General features: G+C 49.7%; 1 protein-coding gene across 5 annotated transcripts in view; it reads right to left on the bottom strand.

Annotated features, from left to right (window-relative positions):
- Nucleotides 1-2,254: 2,254 nt before the first annotated feature.
- The window catches only part of LOC108936283 (glutamate receptor ionotropic, kainate 4-like), a 205,382-nt gene continuing 184,286 nt past the window's right edge, over nt 2,255-23,350 (bottom strand). For all 5 annotated transcript variants that reach the window (XM_018755597.2, XM_029251579.1, XM_029251576.1 and 2 more), the window contains 10 exons: nt 19,707-19,814; nt 15,793-15,996; nt 10,954-11,067; nt 7,611-7,720; nt 6,486-6,659; nt 6,053-6,218; nt 5,525-5,750; nt 4,956-5,084; nt 4,744-4,862; nt 2,255-3,262 (listed from right to left, as the gene is read on the bottom strand). In XM_018755597.2, coding sequence (XP_018611113.2) covers nt 2,870-3,262; nt 4,744-4,862; nt 4,956-5,084; nt 5,525-5,750; nt 6,053-6,218; nt 6,486-6,659; nt 7,611-7,720; nt 10,954-11,067; nt 15,793-15,996; nt 19,707-19,814 — 1,743 coding nt within the window. In that variant the 3' untranslated portion in view covers nt 2,255-2,869. The remainder of the gene's footprint in view (nt 3,263-4,743; nt 4,863-4,955; nt 5,085-5,524; nt 5,751-6,052; nt 6,219-6,485; nt 6,660-7,610; nt 7,721-10,953; nt 11,068-15,792; nt 15,997-19,706; nt 19,815-23,350) is intronic.

Here is a 23,350-nt window from a genome sequence, read left to right as displayed (position 1 = left end):
CTTTGGGGTCTTTATAGTGCGCTAATAGCATGCTATTGGTCATTAGCTCTTCTTCACCTTGTCTGGAATAACTGCTTCAGTCGAAGAGCAAAACAACATCAGTGGGGTGTTTGTTGAGAACGGTGACCTGTGGAGCCTGGCTGTTGGAGAGCTTCCATTATCCTTAAGGCGTCCTCACCGGACTCTGTTTGGCCACAATAGGACCACAGGGAAAGCAGACCTTCTGAAAGACCATCCAACTGTCTGGCTATTAGCGTCTCCTCTTCTAGGGGTTATCGAGCGGCGCTTTACACACACACGCACACACACGCCCTGCAGGGACCCAGCAGCGCCTATGGGGATTGTTGCTGGGAGAGCGTCATGCGGGCCTCTGTGATAAATTCCACATGGCTTGTTCAGGAACAAAGGCCCAAGGAAGCTGCCTGACAGTAGTTCACCTTGGAAACACACTTTGAATGCTACCCTTTGTTTGTACACGCCTCCAGGTGTTTGAACATAAATACAGTACTGGCCCTGGAAAATTTAAAGGTCAGTGATTTATCTGCTTATTCTTATTAAAGCCTTCGTTTGAGACCGTAGTCAACAGTTCACGCATCTCCTACCGCATTAGCACCCGTTGCGGTACCGCGCAGCACAGCTGTTAATTGCCGTGTTTAGAAGATTTCAGGGGTCAGGGCTCTCTCTCAAACTATTTACTGTTTGTAAAAAGCAATTAAATATCGGCAGTACTGCTCTCAGAAGTGAAACGGGGAGGGTGTCGATAACCGCAGTAACTGCCACCTTCGCAATCATCCTTTGCTAAATTTGCAGTGTTTCGCTTGGAACAAATGAGCTGTTATCAGAGTCAACTTGATGCTGCATTTGACCTTAGTGAGGGCACTGATCAACAATTCCAAAGCATTTTAAGCCTTTTAGTTTTGCCAAACGCCTGTCTTCTACGTATACAGGCAGCTGTGCTGTGGAGTGCCAGGCGTGATAAACAGTGAAACATCTTTGACATAAAACATCTTCTATGTCTGATAAACATCTTCTTGATGAAACACCAATAAGCTGTCAAGACCAGCGAGCAGCGCTGGTTTTATTTCCTCCCGTGGTGACAGATATACTTAGATGATGTCGCCATAAGAACCGAAAAAGGAACTGGGGAAATGACTAAAGACTCACTAATTCCTTCATTAAATCTTCACTTGTTACTTATAAGATGTGATTCTTCTGACTGATTTTGCTGCCTAACTGTGTCCTGAGCTGACCATAGTATACTGTACTGTTACACTGTCACAGAGCTCATTTTACACTTACCATCAGCTCTGTAATTCTCTCCATTTGTAGTGCAGTATTTTTATTAGCAAAAGGTAAACGGAGATCTTCGTGGTTTACCTTACCTTATAAGTGTTCTCTGCGTTAGCGGCCCACCTGACAGCAGCTGGGGTACCAGACGCCAGTGGAAGGGGCACATTTCTGCTGTCTGGGGCGTCGCACTTTCAGTACAAGTTGCACACCTTTGCAGCTCTCTTCACCTGTCTGCTGGGAGTAAAAACAAGGAATGAGCCCGATATTGAGTAAGAGGAGGGGGTCTTAACCAAAGCCGGAAGGAGATGCACGGAGGGCCGAAGATGGCCGGCTGCGATGGAGGATCGGACGCAGCCTGTATACGGGCAATCGCGCGCTCCTGGTTCTGCTTTCACGTTGTGTTGCGCAAAACCACGGTGTGAGCGGAGCAAACACAACGCACTTCCGAGATTTTCAAAATATTCCTAAATAAAGCACGTAGAGTGTGGAACTCTGTTACAGTGCGATCACCTACTTCTCACCCTCCTCATTAATGCAGTAAGAAAGTTTACTGTTCAAAGCCCTTAACACTACTTATTAAAACTAAAGGTACAGTACAGCGGTACAGCGCACCGACCCCACAGGGATCACATGGCAAGTTTCTTTACAGCAATATAACTGTGCAACTGAAATTCTGTATTGTAAGAAAAGCTGTCTGGCCTTTTTACCGCGGTGTAAACCTGATCGCAGTTCTGGCATTTGTTAAAGAAAACCAAATAACTGCAGCGCGTTATAACCTCCGCTCGTGCATAAGCACAGCTGGAAGAATTGCACGTGCCGAGGTAGGGAGAGCCTGGGATTCCCGAAACTGACGGCACGTCATTTTCTATTCCCTCTCACATTCACCGTTGTTCCTTAAACAGCTTTCAAACGTGTTGGTTACGGAATATGACTTTTATTTAAAAAAAAAAAAAAAAGGGTCATTGTGCACATCGTTCTTCTATTCGCGCTGTTGTCATTCAGTCAGGGCTGCGACGGCATTAGGTTCCACAGCACGGAGTTTACACACAGTTTTTGGCACTTAAAATAGAGTAACATGAAGGACTGATTTGGATTGAAGTCTTTTCGTTTCTACTTCAGCAGTTCTTTACAGGAAAGTGTGTCCATAGTTTGTTTAAACAAAAAAAAAAAAAAAAAAAGAAAGAAAATGGCAATTATGCCATCACCAAGATCTCAAAACAACATTAACACAGATAACTGGTATCATCTGAATGATAATAAACAATATAAAATAATAATAATTAAAAACACAATGAAGAAAAAAAAAGCCAGAAAGATTCTGCATAGTACGATGCCCCTCACAAGCTCAGTGAAGGGGTCCTGGCACACAGCTGAGTCTCCACCCCTTCTTCGCCAGGCCAATGCGTCCGCTTCTTCTGTGGCAGCATCGTCCCGAGGGGACGCCGGAGAGCCTCCCGAATCTCCTGCAACACCCAAAGTGGGCGACCCCGCTGTGGTTCTCCACTTGCCTCCAAGCGCCCCTCTTCCCGGGGGGAGATGGCCGGGGCAACAAGTGAGGGACCAGCGGTGGCTGGCGGGTTTACTCGGGTTCGCTAACATCAATCGCCTTCTCCCACTCGAAGCTGCCCTCGCTATGGACGGGCGAGGCCCCGGCAGCTCCCGCCACGCGTGCCCGCAGCCCCTGGAAGCGCCGGCACTCGGGGCAGATTCGGACGTGGCCGCAGCCCCGGGCCACCAGGGCGGCTTCCTGCGCCAGTCTGTGGGAGAGCGGCTCGGGGGCCCCCGCCCCGCACACCATGCCGTTGCTGAGGCTGACGGCTGCCATCGCCGCAGCCCGGGCCCGGCCGGGGTCCTCGGGGAGCAGGGGCCGTGCCCGCAGGCCCCCCGGGCACCTCCTCCTCCGCAGCTGCAGGCTGTCCTGGCACGTGACGATCCCTCTCAGTTCCTGCAGCATCTCCTCACACATGGACAGCTAGGGGGCGACAGAGAGAGACAGAGAAGCCGGGAAGTGTGGCACGCTGGGCTGTGTCATCACCGCCCGCAATGTGGCAGTAAGCATCAGCTGGGAGAAGCCAAGACACAAGGATAGAAATGAAAATTAAAATGCTCTATTGCATACTTGAGGTTAAAAAAAAAAAAAAAAAAAAAAAAAAAAAAAAAAAAAAAAAAATCAACAATCACTAAACATTTTTCATGCGAGTTTCAATGTGCATCACAGATGCCATTTAAAAAAAGTCAAATATTACATAAAAAGTAATATTTACGTTATATTCTCATCTAATACATTATAGATCCAACACTCAGATGCACTACTAACTATTATAATGGCAACTACCAGCGAACCAAGCGAGGAGTACCACTGTGCGCCGACTGATAAAAATAGGTGCTGAGTGAACAGGTAAACTGCGTTGATGGGCAAAACCAAAGCTGAATATTTTGGGTAATTTTAAATGCGCCGTCAAACCGGAGCGCACGGGGAATCCGCCCGCGTACCAAGCCAACGCGTCCTCCGACACGCATCTGAATCCGTTAAGCGAGCCGCGGCGAACGCGCGACACTCATCGTGTCTTGGTTTGCCGCTGATTTGGCGCCATCGGCTTTGGAGAGGGAGATTATAGGGGTGGGCTGGGTTGAATGAGCGATGGAGGTGATGAGTGTGAAGTGGGGAGCGGGAAACGCTAATCAGGCAACGGAACAAGCCTTCATCAGTGCTCCGAAAGCGTTCACGTCTCCTACCTTCGTCAGCAGTGAAATGGTAATTAGTCGCTCTGCGGCTACGGAGCGGCGAACGCTAAACGGCCGCCAGTGACGGACAATCGCACACAAACACGTTATTTGCCAGCAAGCAATGCGCAGACACGCAGCATTTTCACATGTTTCGTACAAACCAGTCCAACAAATATAAAAACGCACCGTTCTCCTGCTCCCCCGCCCTCCTCCCAGAAAGAAGTCACTTTGCATGGGGTTTCACTGACACATGTTCAGGTTTATTTAAAAGTCAAAGTGCAGCATAGTGAATCAATGGGCACCAAAGGGGAGCACAGGCATCCGATAGAAAACAATTGGAATCTGTAAGAAAACAGCAGCAGGATACAGACGAAGGCAAAATGAAAACTAAAAATATCAATAACATAAAAAGTCGAGTATTTTGATGCGAGTAATTGAATTGTCCCTTTGATTTTTCCATTGTAGTTATTGGATGGCGCAGGTGTTTTCCGAGAGGGCCCGACCCGCATGGCACCCTTGTTTGCGGCTGCCGTGCGGAGGCAGCGCACGGGTGGGGGGCGGGGCACGGTCGGGGGAGGCCCGTGTGTCCCGTAGGGCCGGGGGGAGGGGCGGGGAAGGGGGGGGGTGAGGAGCTGCCGCTTCCTAGGATCAGTGGGAGGGTGGGGGGAGGGGTCAGCGCGGGGACAAGGACACATAGCAGATGCAGGTGACGGACGTCCGTCTCACCTCGGTCCCGTGCGAGTGTCGCAGCATCCAGGCGAACTCCAGCACCGCCATGAAGATGGCCACCAGCAGGCCGCACACCAGCACCACGAAGATTCCGCCAATGTTCTCCATGCCAAGCCCTACAGGAGAGAGACAAACAGGAACGGGGTAGCGTGGGTCCGCCCGCATCCCGACCCTCCCCGGCAACGGGGTGTTGCACGGGTGCGCTGTACCTTTGGCACGATGGTCCTCCTCCTTGGGGCACTTGCCCCCCTCCCACCACTTCCTCTTCAGGATCTCCAGGCGGTTGTCCTCCTGCAGCTTGAGGATGGCCAAGTCAAACTCGTCCCGGTACACTGAGCCTGGGAGCACGCCGCAGCACCAGTGAACGTCTGGCCACTGTCTTTCGCTGCGACTCTCATTGGGGTCTGTTAGAACCCTCGTGTGTCGGTTAATAACATGATCAGTGTTGAAATTTCAAAAACGGCTAAATGCTGTGTACGAAATGTGCTCTCACTTTCTCACCACTAAGTAAAGACACGATCCAAGGAGCGGGACATCTTAACTGAAAATCGCTCGTACTTTTTATTCTGCCTGCGGTAAAAACGTAAGTCGGACCTCAACGGATAACAAGCAAGAACTGCTGAACGGTGTTGGAAACTGTGACGAGTGTGTTTGGTCACGTGATCCCCTGATCGAAGTCACACCCCTATCTTCATGGTGACTGACACAGTAATGTGCACCCTAGCTGAGAGTGCGTGACAAGCCTAGGGAGCGCAAGCCCTCGTCGAGGGCGCCCTACCCAGTGGCATGCCGATGCCGTAGCCCTTGGTGTCCAGCAGGCCGCCGATCTGCGTGAGATTGCAGTTGCGCTGCCGGTAGTACTCGTTCATGGTGCTCTCCAGCAGGTACGCGTAGTTGGAGTTGAGCACGCGGGCGATGCCTTCCTCCGTGCTCTTCACGAACACGCTGGGCTGCTTGGAATGCATGTAGTTCCACATGCGCTGGTACGTTTGATACCGTGAGTTCTGCACGGGGGGGCCAAGGGAAGAAGACAAGACTGGTGAGTGAGTAAGCCCTCCAGGAGGCCGCTTGGACGGCTGTCCAGCACCGGGACACACAAAGTGAAGAAGAGCTTGGTGCTGCTGGGAATATTCAGCAATGACAGACAATGCCATGGAGGACGACTGAACGGATAAGGAGGAGCGGTTACATTTTTCCGCATTCCTTTACTGTTTCATTGCCGTTTCATCCCTCTTGCCGACTGCTTGGGTGACACATCGCCGGTCACAGAATGAAAGAGTCATTTTGGAGCGTGACCACCCCCTACCTGGAAGAAGGTCATAGTGGAGCCACCGTGCATAGTGCCGTACTCGATGGCCGTCTGGTCGGCCAGGTCGTCGACCGATTCGATGGGCACCTCCATCCTCTGCACGGTGAGGAAGGCAGCCAGGTTGGCCGTGTAGGAGGAGATGATGATCAGCGTGAAGGCCCACCTGCAGGAGCCGATGGTCTGTTAGCATTTGGAAACGCAAGTGGGCACGCGTGCGGTGAGGGACAGATGGACGCGTGAGGTGAAATGACAGCAAGCGCGCGCCGACGCAGCGTGTGGACTGGGCTTGCCGTACCCCAATGGGGTCAGAAAGCAGGCGGGGGAATCCATCGACAGCACGAGTAACAGGCGTGAGCAGAATGCACGGATGATGACGATGGGTGTGTGCGCGTGTGTGTGTGTGTGTGTGTGTGTGTGTGAGCATACTTACCAGACTCCGCTAACGCAGCGTGTGGACAGAGCACGGGGAGCGATGGCAGAGCCCTGCTGCATGAACCCTCCCACGGGGAACCAGAAGCTGTTGCCCAGGGAGTACTGGTTGATGACCAGGTTACACCGTCCCCTTTGGCAGGGGTGGGGATTGTACCACTCATATGGGGTAAGTCTGTGCACAGAGGCAGGAAGGGTGGATGGTGGAGAATAAAAATGAGTAACGATTTTCCAAATGCAAAGAGAGCAGAACGAGGAGGAGCAAACCTTTCGCAGAGCTGCACGCAGGCCTGTGTAAGGGCCGCTGCTCTGCGCCGTGCATTATGGCACTGAGCTGCATACGAGAGCAGTGAACTGCTCCATTGTTATTCAACTTTGATACGTTCCTGAAAAAATAAATAAGTAAATGAAAACTAATCCAATTTCCCCACATTGCCACTTTAGAGAAGGAATAAGAAATGCGTGAGTTCTCTGCTCTATCCCAATGGCATTAAAGCTTCATGAATATATAGTAAAATCTGCGCAGAGAATACTCTGCTATGAATAATGTGCATCAGAATACACAGCGGAGGGGAAAACAGCTCCATCAAGAAGACAGGAAGTGTGTGCTGCTCTCCGGACTGCAGAGTTCTGTTTGAGTTCTTAAAATGTTTTTAAAAAAAAAAAAAAAAAAAAAAGAAAAAAGCACCTCAATACGACAATAAAATGTTCTGGACTTTGACTTCGACGCGTGGGAAAAACGTTAGACGATAGCTCACTTCGGAGCTCAAAAATTTGCCTCCCACGATCATTATTTTTGGAGGAGACAATTTAACGCATTTTGTTTCCTTGTATTTTTCATGGTCTTTATGTCTCATTAGAATAACCCGGGCTAATAGGAAGTTGTGCAAAAAAAGCAGGAATTAAGTGCTCTGTTGCAGATTTTTTAAGGCGGGCGGGCGCAGGGGATGCAAATAAAATACCACCTCTAGTTTTAAATACATTACTTTGCTCTTTTTCCAAAATGCTGGATACGCACAACGTTCCACGCGCCCGGACAGCGTTTGTTAAATGAACGCAGTTCTCCGTGCGGTAGGGGAGAGCAGCCAGCGGGGGGCACTGTGCAACCGTGCGGCCGCGCACTCACCTGGCTACAAGGAATAGCACGCAGCTGACGGCCAGGTAGGCCAACAGCATGAAGAGCCAGACTCCTGGGGAGAAGGGGTCCAGGAAGGAGAAGTAGCCTGGTCTGCGGGCCTGAGAGAGACAGAAAAACACGCACGCACGCACACACATGCGCACAAGTTCACAGATTAGTCACCGGAGCTGCTGAGAGTGACCCGTTCTGCAACAGCATTGTACCACTGGGAAACAATAAGCAGTTTCATGCCTGCAGGCTGAATTAGAGTGAAGATTTAAGTTATGATTACACCTCTATTTAATTATCAGAATCCAATTTGTTTATTTCATAGCCACGCCGGTGAACCGAACGGACCGCTTTTGAAAACGTGTCTTGTCGAGGCAGTGCTGTTTTGCACAGACCAAACATGACTGGAAAAAGAATGACATTAGAGGAGCACAAATTCGACCAGACAGTTCAAAGGTGCCTATGAGAAAAAAAGAGAAAAAAAAAGAATAACTGCAGGTGAAGCCCAGTGCAAAGTGTACGGTTTAACGCGCACATTAATCACTGCTGTGTACGAGGTCGCATCACACCCCCCCTTGGGAGGGCGCTTCCGCGCTGTGATCTCTTCTCATTCTGGCAACGGTGCTGTAAGCCCCTCAAAGTGCCTTTCAAAGCACAGACAGTGTGTGCGAGTCACTGTGACGCTCAGAGGACTCCGGAAAAGTGAAACTGTCACAAAGTGCCTTTCATCACCTCCGTGCCTTACGTGACGCTTCCTGCGTATAGACCGGAGACGTTTCCCCTTTATTTAACAGCTTTGATGCGAACCGCATCCCACGTGGATGTTTCTCATTAGCGTTACTAATTTAGCCTTCAACAGTCAAGGGTAGGCTCAGGTATTCAAAGCTGCGACGCAAAACGCCGTCGAGGACACGCGTCGAGCAGATGTTGAGGAGTTGAGTAGCTAACACTGGAAAGGCGCTCCTATTTTTGATCTTTACTCAACTGTACAATTGTGAAGTGGTGTGTGAGATCAGAAGAAGGGGTCACTTCTGAGAAGAGATGAAAAAGGACCGGGGGGGTCCTAATACAACGTGGCTCTACTGTTCGAAGAACCCGAGAGAAGCAGCAAGATAAGGGAAAGTCAGCATCCGCCCCAAGTTCAACTCTCATGTTCTCGCTGGCCACCCCCAAAGAACCTGAAATTAATTTCAAGCTTGGCGTGCAGTAGGCTAATTGAGTTTCATTGGGTTTAGCCTTGATCATTTTTCAAAGAAGGACCCCCCGGGGTGTGTTGTGATGGAAGATGCTCGCTGGAACCGCAGAGGAGATGGACCCAGCAGCAAGCCGGAAAACCCGGCGCCACCAGTGTGGACAGAGAGATCTTTGACTGTCCAAAATAATTAATCACCCTACAAGCGTGTCAGCGCCAGGATAAGCGTTCCACTGAATGGAACCGTAACCACTGCCGCATATTCGTAATTGGCTGTGTCCGAGGTATGCCGGCCGCTCCGAAGGGTGCCCTTGTGAGCCGCAGCTGAGCAGTGCTTTGTGGAGTCAGGTTTTCGTGAAGCGTGTTCTCCAGGCCAGCTCAACCTTTTTGCTCTGGAGGTTGCGTCCATGCATGAAGGAAGGTGGTCCAGGGCAACGGGGTGAGCACTCCACCCCTTTCCGCCCGCACGCTGCTGCTCTGCCATCTACTTCTCAGGAGGCTTTTTTTTCCGACAGACAATGTGACCTCATCAGGTGTCAGACCAGTGCTGCTGCAGCCACTTCCAATCCCGTAATCCTATTCGGAATTACGGTTCTGTCACCTCCGCCCTGCACAGCTGCATTTTCTTTTCACTGGGGAAGGAAAGCTGAGCAAATTCACATCACGTCTGGAGCACGAGAGGAAATGAGGGTGTGGAGGCTGCACAGTATACAGGGAATCTGTGTCATCTCCTGCCCTTGGATGCTCCTGCTCCTGGAGCAGAACCAACACAAGGCTGAGGGTAAGCTGGGTCACGTGAGCGAAGTTCAGTCTAGGGGTACATGTGGAACCTCGACAGTGTGCTTTCGCTTCCGCTTGCTGCCTCAGGAGTTTGCGGTTTGGCGGCGCAGGCCGAGCTAGGTGTAGTCTTGATATTAATCCGAGCGAGCGAGATGTTCGGAATGGTTATATTTCTACTGGGACAAGCAGAACCTTCGAGTGGGAGAGAAGTAAGTAGCGAATCAGAGATCGGAACCCGAACACTTCAGGGTGTTGGGGTTTTGCGTCTGCAGAGCAGCCCCGTCCCGAGGCTGAGCGCGTGCATCGAACCTTGCAGCGGAACGGTGTTGCTGCCGAGCGACCGAGCGTCAGCGACGCGATCAGCTCTCGCGCAAGTGATTAACACACAGGTACCTCTGCTGTCTTATTCCATTCTGAATTGCTATCGACTGAGGGGGAAAATTCCATTTGGAGTTTGAAATAAGCAGTGGGGGCATCTGCGATATCACCGCGCTGTAGCGATTGATCAAGTGCAGCAACGATTCATGCACTGACAGCCTGAGCGAGGAACACGAGGCCTCGGCGTGCCGGGCGACCGGAGGGGAGAGCTGGTCCCGGAGTCATGCACATAGCTGATGCTGATTCACTCTTGGGTCAGACATCCTACAGGGAACCTCTCTCTCAGTCCAGGGATAAGAATCTAAGAATCTCGCCTGCTCCTCTGACCCGGTCTGGGTCGGGCCAGCAGGCAGCTTGACTGTTCAACACTTGTCGCTGGTTTCATGCCTACATCTCTGAGTGGAATTCTGCGCAAGCTCCTCTAATAGCGCCCACAGCTATCGCAATACGCCCTGGCTCTCACTGCCACGGTGAAGACACTTAGGGCCATGGAGCGCCGTGCTCCAGGGTCTCGGTGACAGCTGCATGGGCGGTGAAAAGGAGCAGGCGATCCCCCAGCCTTTCGCGCCTGAGGAGTGGCATTAAGCAACATGTCTATTAGCACAGCATGTGGGAATCTAATTGGCGAGCGTGGTTTAGTGGGGGGTGAGGCACTCAGCTGGGTTGGCGCAAACAATCGCTGGTGCTTGCTGAACCGGAGCCACCCTGTCCAGCGGGCAGCCGGAGAAGAGCTCCCCGTGTCACCTTGGCTCTGGTGGCAGGGGGTTGATTAATGATGCGCGGGCTTTAGGAACACGAGAACTATTGCCGTCCTGGGTATCATTGGCGTGACTTTCGGAGGAGTCCGGCTGGGCTGAAATTGGGGAACTGCGGTTGGAAGACGCATGTGGAAGGTTGGCAAAAGCCCCGTATTATGGTGCACAAGGTAACTTCTCACAGAGCCCCTCACCCCCCCCCGTCCTGGTCACGTTACAGAGCCTGCATATCTCTTACCAGGTGCACTCGGTACAGGATGCTGATGCCCAAGGTCATAAAAGGCTTGGAGAAGTCGATGACCTTCTCCCTCTCCGCTGTGATGGTCAGCCCGGCCACTGCCAGGTCGGCTTTCTGGAAAAATCAAAAAAGAGTGCGTGGCAACGATCAGTCAGTTTCTCAAACAGCTGCATCGCCCTTTCCCAGCATTCTCCCGGGCTGCAGTCACAGCCCGGCCACGGGTCCCGGTACAGCGAGGTCAAGCGAGGTTGAAGATTATCCTTGCTGCCTGCGACTCACGCTTTGCGGAAGGCTGAGTTCGCGTGGAGTTTGGGCAAGGCGGGCGCGCACGAGGGAAGGAAGCACACTCGTGAACGGAAAGCTGCTCGGCTGCAGCACAAACAGAAACCGTGCCGAATGCTGAGGGAGCCGTAATTGAGCCGAGATCTGGATCCGTTTCATAACTTATTAACCAGCGAGTTTACGGCGGACTTCTTCGTGCACAAAAACCCGAGCGCAGCATGAATATTTTATGGTGCCAACGATAAACGCAGCAGTCCTAATGGGCAAATAACGGCGTGACCGTGCATCTGGAGACAATCGGGTTAAAGGAACCGAAATGAGAAGCGAAGTAAACACAACGCGCTGCTGCCTCGCGTGCTCCCGGCGAGCCCCGCCGAAGTAAATAAGGGGACACTGGGGACAGTGGGGAGATGGGTTCTGATTAGACATGGAGCCATTGCGCAGCGGCACACTGTTAATGTGGCGTGCCAGCAGTGCTGTGTTCAGAGTGTGAAATTCCCCAGCCCGCCTCCGCTCAGATAACGGTCCCCCCAGCAGATGAACGCAACGCGCTGCAACCGCAGCCAATGACCGTGCACAGCAGGGACATTCTCCAAGCCGATGGGGCTCTATCGTTAAAAGCGCGGCAGCAGCCGCAGAAAGGATGTAAGCTGCGTATTCAAAGCGACTGTCGAGATTTCGGGAGCGGTCCTCTGTTAGAGCAACCCTACGGTGACCCTGCAGAAGTGTCACGAGGCTGGCGGTAGAGCTTAAAGCTAAATCATGGCAAAGTGACTGAGCACATGAACGCCTCTCCTTCCCCACATAAACGGGCCAACTTTGTTGGCCTATGCCTCATTACATCCAATATTCCGCGAAGGTAAAGCCTGGATTACAGAGCAAGGCCGGGAACTCCGAGAGGAATTTACACTCGCATCTCGGGAGCGTTATCCAGCGGTCCCTTGGATCCTCTGGCTTTGCTTCAGGTCAGAATGCCTTGGTTTGACAGGGACCGTAGTCTTCTCTTCATCTAACGTTTCATTCTGATCCAAGTATGAACAGAAGAGGCAAAGATTTGGTCGCATCCGAAGAGAGTACGTAAACTTCTACCAGTAGAGCGCAGGCTTCCTGCCTGCTGATGAGTCACTGATGGCAAAGTGTCCTTGATCTGACCTTCTTCTGGCAACCTTTACCATCTCGGGGCAGCTGGTAGTGTAGCGGTTAGAGCTTCTCCCTTTGAACCCAAAGGTTACAGGTTTGAGTCTCCCCTCCAGCTATAGCACCCTTGAGCAAGGTACTTACCTTGAATTGCTCCAGTAAAATTACCCAGCTGTATAAATGGGTAAATAATTGAAAGTAGCTTTAGAGGAAAGTGTAAGATAAATCTCAGCCTGTACGTTTTCTTACGGTTCTCCCAGAAAGTTCCAGACGACCCTTCGAGCTTCACACCATCGCACAGCCTCTCGCGCGTAAATTCATCTGGAACCTACGCTAACTTTGTGTTTTGAAAACAAGTTTATGTCATGGCTCTGCAGATCCGGGGGCAAAAAGAAAATAAACAGAGGTCAGCGTAACAGCCGAAAAAACCCTTCTCGTGCCTGCTTCTGCGGCCCGAAGACAAGCCCCGAAGGAAGCCAATTTTTCTGGGAAAGAAAAACACGTCTGCAGGTGTTTTCTCTGTAATGGGGAAAGAAGCTTGAAGTCCATCATTGGCACATGTTTTTATCAACCGGCTTTGGTGGTGGCGGGCGACAGCGAGCCCTATAGCTCCTCGGTCCCTTCCAAACGCGCCCAGGACTAGCTGAGAAAAGACGGTAAATTCGTAATGACCTCCCGCCTGCCTTTCTTCCTCCTCCTTCCCTGTTTTCTTTCCATGCCCATTTTTAATGGTTTCTCACGGTGCTCTGCAGTCTTCTTGACCTTTTCCTGGGATGCAGTTTTTCCTCACATGAGCACCGGTTCTCTTCTCACCTCCCTTTCGCTCTCCATCCTGCTCCTCCCTTTAATATGATCTGAACACCCCAGAGTGGGCCAGGCCCAGCGGAGGTCACTTAATGAAACACCTTAAGTTGCACCCGGCCTGTTGTTTCTGACTGCTTTCTTCCCTATGAAATACACAGCTAAATAAATGGAAACGCAATCACGAATTGTAAGAAAGAAAAATCGCACACTGGACCGGCCAAAGCCGAAGGAGTCTATTGTTACTGCAGGTGAGACAGTATATTGATTTTCTGACCCTGGCGCATGTTTCCCCCCAAAGGAGAAACGCAGCATGGCATTTTAAAGATAATTCATTTGTGATGTTTTTCCAAACTTGTGTATCCTCATGCATCTCCTTGAAACGGTTGTACGCGCAAGCCTCCACTTCACTGACGCAGGCTGCGGAAGCAGGGGAGCATGGAGAGGAGGGGGTATTAAATCCACTTGTAAAACTTGTAAATAATACATGTGATCAGATCCTCTACGTTCCATCTGGAGTCTCCGTATTGATGTCGGGTTCTTAACTCGCGGAGCACATGACAGTACAAGTCTCTGCGCGGGTCCTGATTTCATCTCCATCGATGGCTTTGAGAAAGAGCAGCTGCACCCGCTGATGAGTGCGCGGCGCAGAAGATGTGAGACGAGGCTCTCTGAGCTCCGTTGCGCTGCTGCTTTCTGAAATCGCGCTGATCACAGGCTTTCTGGCAAACAATGCATTTCTCCATCGTTCGCCAATAAAGTTTTAAAACCAAGCAAAGGTGCGCCTACAATAACGATATCTATAATAAGACTTCATTCAGGCAGTAGAATATTTACACTAGATTATTTCTAGCTACACGGCTCCACGTGTCTTACAATATGCTACGTGTAATTCTATAACAGTACTATTATTGATTAATTTAGCCGACAGTTTTCGCCACATTCGCTTTCAGCGTTAAGCTGTTTGCAGTTATTTACCTATTGATAATGCAGGTATTTTTGTCACTGGGGTAATACAGGATACAGTAAACACCCTAACTCAAGGGTTAGGCTCAGGGAGTAGGGGTTTGGAGTTGGGTCCTTTGAATGCAGTGTAACAGCCCTAGCCACTACAATGCTGTTCACCCCACGTAACATGTAAAGTACAGCACGTAATAACGACAGTCAATCCGGAAGCCACTGTCATTGTTTGAAGGATCTGGAACATCCCAATAGGAAATATTTTACAAGCCGCAATATAAACACACAACTCTTTTTGTTTATGACTCTCATCAGGAACGCAGGCACAGTCGCCATGCCTCACTCCACGGAGAAGACATTCGCAGGGAAGCTACCTTCTGTGAACCCTGGACCCACCGGCGGTCCGTCGCTGCTCAGACCCCCCACCCGCCCGGTGCCAGCTGGCTTACGGGAAACGTTTAAATAGCTGCTGCCAAGGTCACGGAGCCAATGAGCGCAAAGTTTGGGGAGAGCGACGGGGCCGTAACAAGGCAGTCACTGCGCTCGGTATCTCTTTAACGACTCTGCCCTCCATTAACCCTGCAAATGGAGACAGACAACTTCAGAAAGCCCTTGTTTCACACGCAGCTTTCCGATTACAGCCATTACAAGTAATTGTCCAGGAACCACTTTTTTCCCCAAAGAATACAAGGACAGCCATATAGCCTTTCATTTCCTAAACAAATCTCATTTGCTTTACAGACTACGGAGATAAATCTGCCAAAAGAAATAAGGGAATAAATCACAAACAATCCTTAACTGTTTTTTATATTTCAGAAAAGGGCAAAAGATCAACACGGAATGGAATTTAATATCGCGTATAAATTCCATTCCATCAAGTAGTGTCAACACAAGTTATTACGCCCCGTGGTTTACCGGGGCTTTTAAAGTGGATCTGTGAGTGCTTCTGCCCAGAAACAGGATGGCTAATTTCATTTCACAAATTCATTATCCAGAGTGAGGCGAATGAGCACAATCGCTTCCATGCGACCAGGTGTGGCGTCTTTCGAAGGCCAAGGAAACAGCGTGCACCAAAAGGATGTTTAACCTTGCTTTGTTGATAAGGGTACGTGTCTTTTCCCCTCTTGGTCAGCCTGCCCCCTACCGGCCCCGTCAGCACTTCGAAACACGGTAACGGCCGCTGCGTGGTATGAATTGACGGTTTGTAAGTTTTCATGCCTTCGGCTGCACGCTTTCCCCGTGCGAACATGGACACACATCGTGACGTCCGTCTGTTTTATGACACCTTTGCTTATTAGAAGATGCATATCAATTCCACTCGTTGGTTTTGCTGCATACGTACTGAAGAGATTCCTGTATGAGGAGCTGATTGCAACCGCAGGGATTGTTTTTTTTTTAATTAGAAGTCCAATTCATTAATTTTGATGCAATGCAAGAGAGGTTTCAGACTCCCTTATCAGAAAGAAGAGAAGTGATGGCAAGGGGCCTAATGCATGGGCTGTAAATATAACAACGCAGCTTCTGGTAACCTTAGAGAGGGAGCTGCAGCTGTCAGATGACAGAGGTAAAGGTAGATGACAGTGATGTGTGGGGGTGGTGAAGCTAGACTGACAAAACAAAAAGGATCCCAGGGAAAGGGGGGAGCTGTGTGGTTCTCACCCTGGAGATGAGCTCGCCCACCATTCCTGTCCAGGTGCCGTTGGCCCCGGGCACACCGTACACTCCATCGCCCACCAGGCGGATGCGATAGTTGAACTTGAGGATGTCAGCCAGCTCACGCAGCATGTCCACGCAGAATCCCTCGTAGCGCTCGTTGCCATCCAGTTCCTGGTGGTTCCTCCTCAGCATCACATAGGGGTTCTCCTGCAAGGGGAGGCAAGGGTGTCTCAGCAATGTGCGGACATATCCTCACCCTCATATCTGATCTGTTAAACCTGTTAAATCTCGCGTTCCCATGTAAACCCCATTTAGGGACTCCTCTGTTAATGGAAAACCCATTTTTGATAATCTGCAAAACACAAAATGCGAAACATTAATTGCTATCAAAACACGGCATAACGACTACCATAAATATTTCACTCTGCGGCATATCAATGCCACTTTCAAGGAAATTTGTAGGGGCAACCTTTCAAATTATTTGTGTACACGGTTTAAAGGAAACATTGAAAGAATTTATGAAGCTTGTACAGGTAATGCAAACACTCTCTTTCTCCTGGTAATAAAAAAGCCCTTTATTTTCTTCATTTTCCCTTGTTTGGATGAGTAAAGACGTGCGTGATAGGCCATTAAGTAAGATCTTTCTGTAGCTCCCGTCACCATAGCAACGTTCTCTTACCAGCCTGATCCTTGCTCTTCTGTTCCTGCTCCTTTATCACATTTGTCAATTGCCTTTAATTCAACCTGGTTGGAGGTCACAGCAACACTCTGGGGCTAAACACGATCATCATGATCCATCTTTGCGGGAAGCGTTCTGAGACAAAAGGAGAGATGATTCCCAGGCCTGCTGCAAGAGGGTGTCTCGGACCTGGAGCGCAACTCTGCCTAGGCGCTTCCCTAAGCAGAGCATCAGGAGCATCCGCGAGCACCTTGCCCGAGTCGTAACAAACAGCTGGGAAACTAAACCCGTGGGCCAGAGAAGAAAAGCCTGGCTAACAACGGCCTTCGTGACGGCCTGCGGTAAATGCGACGCTGCACGGCTTGTTCATTACCTCATTAAATCATCCATGCGTGTCACCCACCCCCCGTGCCGAACAGGCCATCGATGCGGTCGACGTGACGGCAGGCGGAAGGCACAATATAAATGCAAATTTTGGCCCTCCCAGCGTGGCGAGCATCACCGACCTGCAGCCGGACACCTTCCGCAGCCCCAGGGAGCGCTGGGAGCATGGGGGGGGGCATTGAAACTAATAAACAAACCTCTTGGGTACATTAAAGCAGAAGGGGCAGCTCCAGTTAATTAAACGCTGGCCTGAGTGCCACACAACACCGCCGTTGATTGATGAGCGTGTACAGGAAGCCGTGCTTATTAGTTTGAACCGGAACATGTTTTTCATCGGTTTGTGCACAACATGTTATTACCCGCTGAGGCAGTCCGTTCCCCCCCGGGGCAGGCCTGGTTAACGGTACATAAATAAGAACAGACACCACATCGACCCGTCAATCATAAAAGTACAACTCCGGAGTCAATCGATATACACCGCGCTGAAATTCAGCGTTGAATAAAGGCTGAAGGGCATATCCAGCATAAAGTCCCGTATTAACGACACAATAAAGCAGTGGCCGTGCCACAGATGGAATTCGGGAAAATTCAGCTTTCGGTCTGCGGGGGGAAGGTCCTCCTCGCTTAAATCTGGTGCCTTAGCGCCTAACGTGTGCGAACACAGCGGATGATGAAGATGAACAAGCTCCGGTAATTCCGACAGGCAGCCTAACACCAAGGCCGGGCAACACCGGGTTTACTCTGCGATCGCACACTGTAGAGTCTGTGCTCATACATGCAGAGGGACGCTGGCGGGGCTTGCTCCTCGCTGTACGAATGCCTGTCAGCGTAACTCGCACGGTTGTTCTTTGAGCTGTTCTTTAAAGCTCGCAGTCCTCATGCGCTGTCGGAGCGATCTGTGTGATGTTGCGTTACGGACAAGGGCTCAGCCTTCTTCCAAGTGTGCCGAACCGCTGCGTGTCCACATCGCGCACGCGTTGCTAGTCTGGGTTCAGAGCTGCAGAAGGGCAGTGAGCTCCATCTCCTGGCATGTCAGGAGACACACCTGCACGTCGTCTACCAGCATGTCCCGGTGTCTCAAAGAGTGCCTTGATCTCCTCAGCCCAATTCCGATCCCGGGTCCGTCGCCATGGGCGATTCATGGTGTTCACGACATTGTCTAGGCACCTCCACCGCACCCTATCGCTACATGAGCTCAGCAGAGTGTCCCGAGAGCAGGGATCCCCATTGACGGGAGCTGCGGCTGACCCGTCCAGTCGGTTCTTGTCTCAGGTTGAAATGCTGCCCATGGAGGGGAGAGCCTGGTACTGCCGAGGTCACCGCGTACGTACGATTACGCCTGGCGCTGTGTGACAGCGTGCGTTAATCTCGCCATGCGGGTGTTTGGGGGCGTGGTGGAGGTGGATCACGGGGGAAAGCCCGGCGAGCAAGCCGGCGACGTCGCCCACTGTCGCATCAGAGCCCTGGGGTAAGCGTGTCCGCCAGCCGCTATTGAGATAACACCGACAGCCACAATCACACGGTGATGAATGAGCGCAGATAGCCGCCAAATTGCTCCTTGGTGACGGTTTAAATTTTGCTGGAGGACTCATCTGTCTTTGAAGAGAATTCAGTGCATGGACCATGCGGTTCTCTCCGCTGCGCAACATCCACTTGATCTAATAGCCCCCCCATGTCTCACCCAGCACAGAAGCAGCCTTTCCCCTACATCCCAATGACTCTCAATGAGACAAACCTCCTTAATCACAGCTCCTCACAGCTTGAGTCTCCACTTCGCTCAGGCAAACATAGCACTGACTGAAAGCCACGGGCCCTTCGGTTCAGGTGTAGAGGCTCGGCTTTTCTTTTTTCTCCTACCCTCCTGAAAGCGGTAAAATCAAGGTTTTTCCATCTCCTCTGCGATGCCCCCTTTCTTCCCCTGCAATCCTGATTGTTGGGTGCGAGCTGAATTACTTCTGTATTGTTTGTCATAGATACCGTTTGTCTTAAAACATTCAAAAATAAAAAAAAAGATAAATGCATTTAGTGTCTTAAAATACACCGTATACCCGGTACCTTAAAATATCTGTTGTTAGAATGTTTTTAAGAAACATATCGCTCAGAAGTCTTTTGTCAAATACGGCAATCACTGAAACAGTCCAGGATGCAAACAGGTTATTTTTTACATATTTAAAATAAATTCCTGGCATTTTCACATTTGCACAAACATTTGCAAATGTTACTCCTATGCGAAGGGAGGGTTGACGAATCGGCACCGCGTCCTTTGTATTGGAGGGGCCAGAGGAACAGCATGATCGGGAGAAAATTGCTGCCAAATATATGCAGCCCCAAATTGCTTTCCCCACGGCGCTGATTGCGTCCTGGGCTCATTTGCTTACCACACCAGGTCGTTCCGCACTTGTGTCCCAGCTTATAATGGAGAAATCTGCACTGACATCAGGGACTTTATGGACTCATTTGTGGAGCTCACCAGCCCTTTCCACACTTGTGTCTTGATCTATGACAGGTAGATCTGTACTGGCATCGGAGCTTTTTACTTTGTTTAACTCTGTACAGGGTCACAAGCTTATCACCCCCCCCCCCCCCTCCACTTACAATTACGGTTTCATAGCGCTCAATCTAAGTCTACATTGGGTTTAAATGACCGGTACAATGTTAAGATTTTGTCCATAGCTTCTCTTCCTATCCAGCTGCATATTAACGACATAAAAAGCGGTATGCATTTTATTGCCAGTAATGATTGTGGCTATGACTGTGTACCCAGGTATATGCTTTCTATACCATCCTGTGCAGCGTGTCTTTGGTTCGAGTAGTCTAGGGCCCCTGGGGACTTCACGGGAGCAGCATTACTCACCAGGATGGTTGTGACAGTGAGTGTGGCATTGCGCAGAGTGTCTGTGGCGTTCGGAGAGTGCAGCTTCCTCTCCATGGACAGTCCCAGATCCGAGTGCCACTGCCCGATCTGTGCAGAGAGTTGGGGACACAGCAGTTTAAACAAATAGCGGACACTCTTTTACACTGTTATTGTGATTATTAGTGATTTTCTAGCTTTTATCCACATCCGGATTGACTTTCAATTTCTCGACTGTATAATTCACTGAAACTGTTCTGGATTTACTTTGCATGTGGGCATGAGAGCTCTTCATAGGACCTGAAAAAGCACCACTTTGAAGACAAACACTTGACCTTCTGTCTGGAGCTGCTAGCAGCAAAGGAACATGGCAAAGGTGTCACAGGTGTCAGAGTAAAAGGAATCAAAGCATTGAAACCAATCAGAGGCTGTAAATTGAAAATAAGCAAAGAAGATGTTCCTCCAGGAGACACGTATTCTGTCAGCACGCTTTCATTAAGTCAGTTATACTTCCTTCCTTCAGAGCAAACTTATTCCAGGGAGATTAATGTTAACAGTCTACTAATGGCATTTCATCAAGTCTGAAATATTTAAACAAAGGGCATTTTTATATAGTCCTCTGTCCTTGCAAAATTTGCTACAGAATTTATTTTTTTTAATGCTTCTCTTTATGTTTCAAAGGAAAAAAACCTTGTGCAGCAAACGCACCAACAAAATGTGCATTTCTATCATTTCTATCCTTTTCCTTGGGAAGGTACGGTACAGATATGTGCTCCCGAGTGATTTAAAGGAAGTGGTCAGTACTCTTCGCTAAGGTTTCTGGTACATGGCAAGGATACTGTAAGGGCACAATTTATCAGGGCCTGTCCTGCAGTCTCCTGGGAACTCACGGGGCCGAGTGGAGAGCTCTGAGGCACACCGTGACCGCGTTTGGCCGAGTGAAGCATGCCCGGCGTCCAGTACTCAGTGGCGTGCACTGAGAGCGAATTTTTTTTAGCTGAATGATAACCAGAGACTATTCTTTGACTTGTAGGCACCGTGGTCAATGGCATCTATCATGCACATGCTGTCCATAAAGTGTGTGACTGCAGCTTATTAATTCTCAGTAGCTTATACTTAATTTTAATCTTTTCTAAAACACTTCTTTGGACTGTTTCAAGGATATCAAGTCACGTAGGCTTCCGCAGCTGTTGTCATTAGGCTGGAATATAGCGTCTTCCGGAGTGGACCTCGTTGTCATAGAAACTAATCCCAACGTTTCGTTTCCTATGTTGGAAACATCCTCAGGCTTCCGCATCGTAAACCGTTAGACGTTGTCTTCACGGATCGTTGATGTAGTCTAGTAAGTTGATTGAGGAGTTTGGGTATTTATAGTAGACGGTGGGCAGGGCTGTAGTCGGGGGGGTACAATTGGATCATGTATCTGGTGGAGGGTGGGGTTGTAGGTAGTAAGGGGTCCTATTGTCAGCGTGTACTTACTACGACCCTGCCCTCCACTAGATACACGATCCAATTGTACCCCCCCCGACTACAGCCCTACCCACCGTCTACTATAAATACCCAAACTCCTCAATCAACTTACTAGACTACATCAAGGATCTGTGAAGACAACGTCTAACGGTTTACGATGCGGAACCCTGAGGATGTTTCCAACATAGGAAACGAAATGTTGGGATTAGTTTCTACGTTTCAAGGATACTTGTTTTTTGATGTCTCACACAACCTAGTGCAAACAAGTTAAATTCCACCAAATATTTAAGTAGTACGTTCACAAATGATGATTCATATTAGCATGTGGAAGTGCTTAGTCTGTGCCTTCACATCCTCCCACTGAGGAAAGCGATACATCCTGCTGCGACTGCGAATGCCACCACGCTCACTGTTTCGTACTTTGTTTTTATTCGGAATCCAGGCCTTTGAGCCAATTGTTCCGCTACAAGTTTTACATTGTTTGTTTCCAGCGTGAACAGTACAACTCCCCTGCGGATTTACAACATGCTAAAATTAATCGAGGGCTCCCTCTGAAAGGCGTTTACTGTGCTTGTGGAAACAAGCTCTTGATATGCAATATCCAAAAAAAAAGGGGAAAAAAAAAAAAAAAGACGGAAGCTTGGAATCAAAGAAATCCATAGAGGATGCCATCAAAAGGTCTTAGATTCAATTTCCGCTATCGTATGCCTCGCTGTCTCCCTCAGAACACCTTGGCTTCAGAGAGTGTGAGACAGACAGAGAGAGAGAGAGCGAGCTGGGTGCGCTTCACCTGCAGAGTGCATGAATACACTAACGGTTGCCTGGTGTGCCTGCTTTGTACTGATTACAGCCTTCCAGGAGAAAGTGTAGATCACCGCTGCCTGCGTGGAGCGCAGTGAGAGCCCCCGCTAACTCCTCTCCGGATCAGACAGGCCCCGGTGGCTCTGTGGACTCTGAGGATACCAGGCGATGTCATCAGCCCGCCGGGATGGAACGCTGTCCTTTCGTGCTGCAGGAGGATCAGACTGGCTTCATTGGCTCTGGGCCCCTATTTTCCAGCCCCCGCAGCTCCCAGGGACAGAGGGATAGGGGCAACAGTGCTACAGATCTCACCGTGACATCACCACAAACACTACACACACTGTAACACTAGTGCATGTGCGTGGATGTTGTATGCATACAGACACTGACACTTTGCCTTCGCATAAATTTACATATGTTTGCATATACGTGGCCTGAAAGTACAAATAAATTCTATAACTGTCAATTTTTACATTAACAAAACTAAACCACAAAATGAGAGCAAAAATTTTTTCTTTCCAGTCCTCTGGCCAGATATGGTATGAAAAAACTAAGTATTTATATGCAATCATATTTATTCAGGGGGGCGCAGTGGGTTGGACCGGGTCCTGCTCTCCGGTGGGTCTGGGGTTCGAGTCCCGCTTGGGGTGCCATGCGGCGGACTGGCGTCCCGTCCTGGGTGTGTCCCCTCCCCCTCCGGCCCTACGCCCTGTGTTGCGGTGTTAGGCTCTGGTTCCCCGCAACCCCGTATGGGACAAGCAGGTCAGAAAGTGTGTGTGTGTGTATTTATTCATACAACGTAATTCAGTTCATGAAGTCCTCACTTAAGCCATAAGCATCGGATAAGGCAAAATATGTAATGAAGACAATTGACTGAATTGTGACCAAAACCACTAAATTTGACGTGATTTTAAATATTACAATCAGAAACAAGGAATGTCTTTTCATGGACCCTGAAAAAAGTTCACATTGGATGTCAACATTAAGGTAGAGTTTCTCTCTTTATAATAATCTCTCACAGGGAATAGCAGCCAGTGCACATATACTGTATACAGCACAGACAGCATATAATTATCAATTATATAAAACAGCATATGAGATTCGAATACACGTAAAGTACAACTTGATTTTAAATTCAGCTAGGCCCAGTGCTGTGTTTACCAGGTGTACGCTGATAATTGATCTCCTTGCACCGCACTCATACATACCTACCGGCCAAGTAATCTGCCGGGGAGGGCTGTGTAGCCATTACTTTACACTGTCTCACACTTGTGTTTCTGACAATGAAGGATAGCGCCATAAAAGCTGCCATACCGCTGCTGACCTTGCCCGGCTTCTCATGCACGCGCAATTCTTCCAGCAGAAGAAATAGAAGA

This window comes from Scleropages formosus, chromosome 4, assembly GCF_900964775.1.
Source record: "Scleropages formosus chromosome 4, fSclFor1.1, whole genome shotgun sequence".
Classification (NCBI taxonomy): Eukaryota; Metazoa; Chordata; class Actinopteri; order Osteoglossiformes; family Osteoglossidae; genus Scleropages; species Scleropages formosus.
Note: the sequence above shows the minus strand (reverse complement) of the source record. Positions and strands in the feature narration are given on the sequence as shown.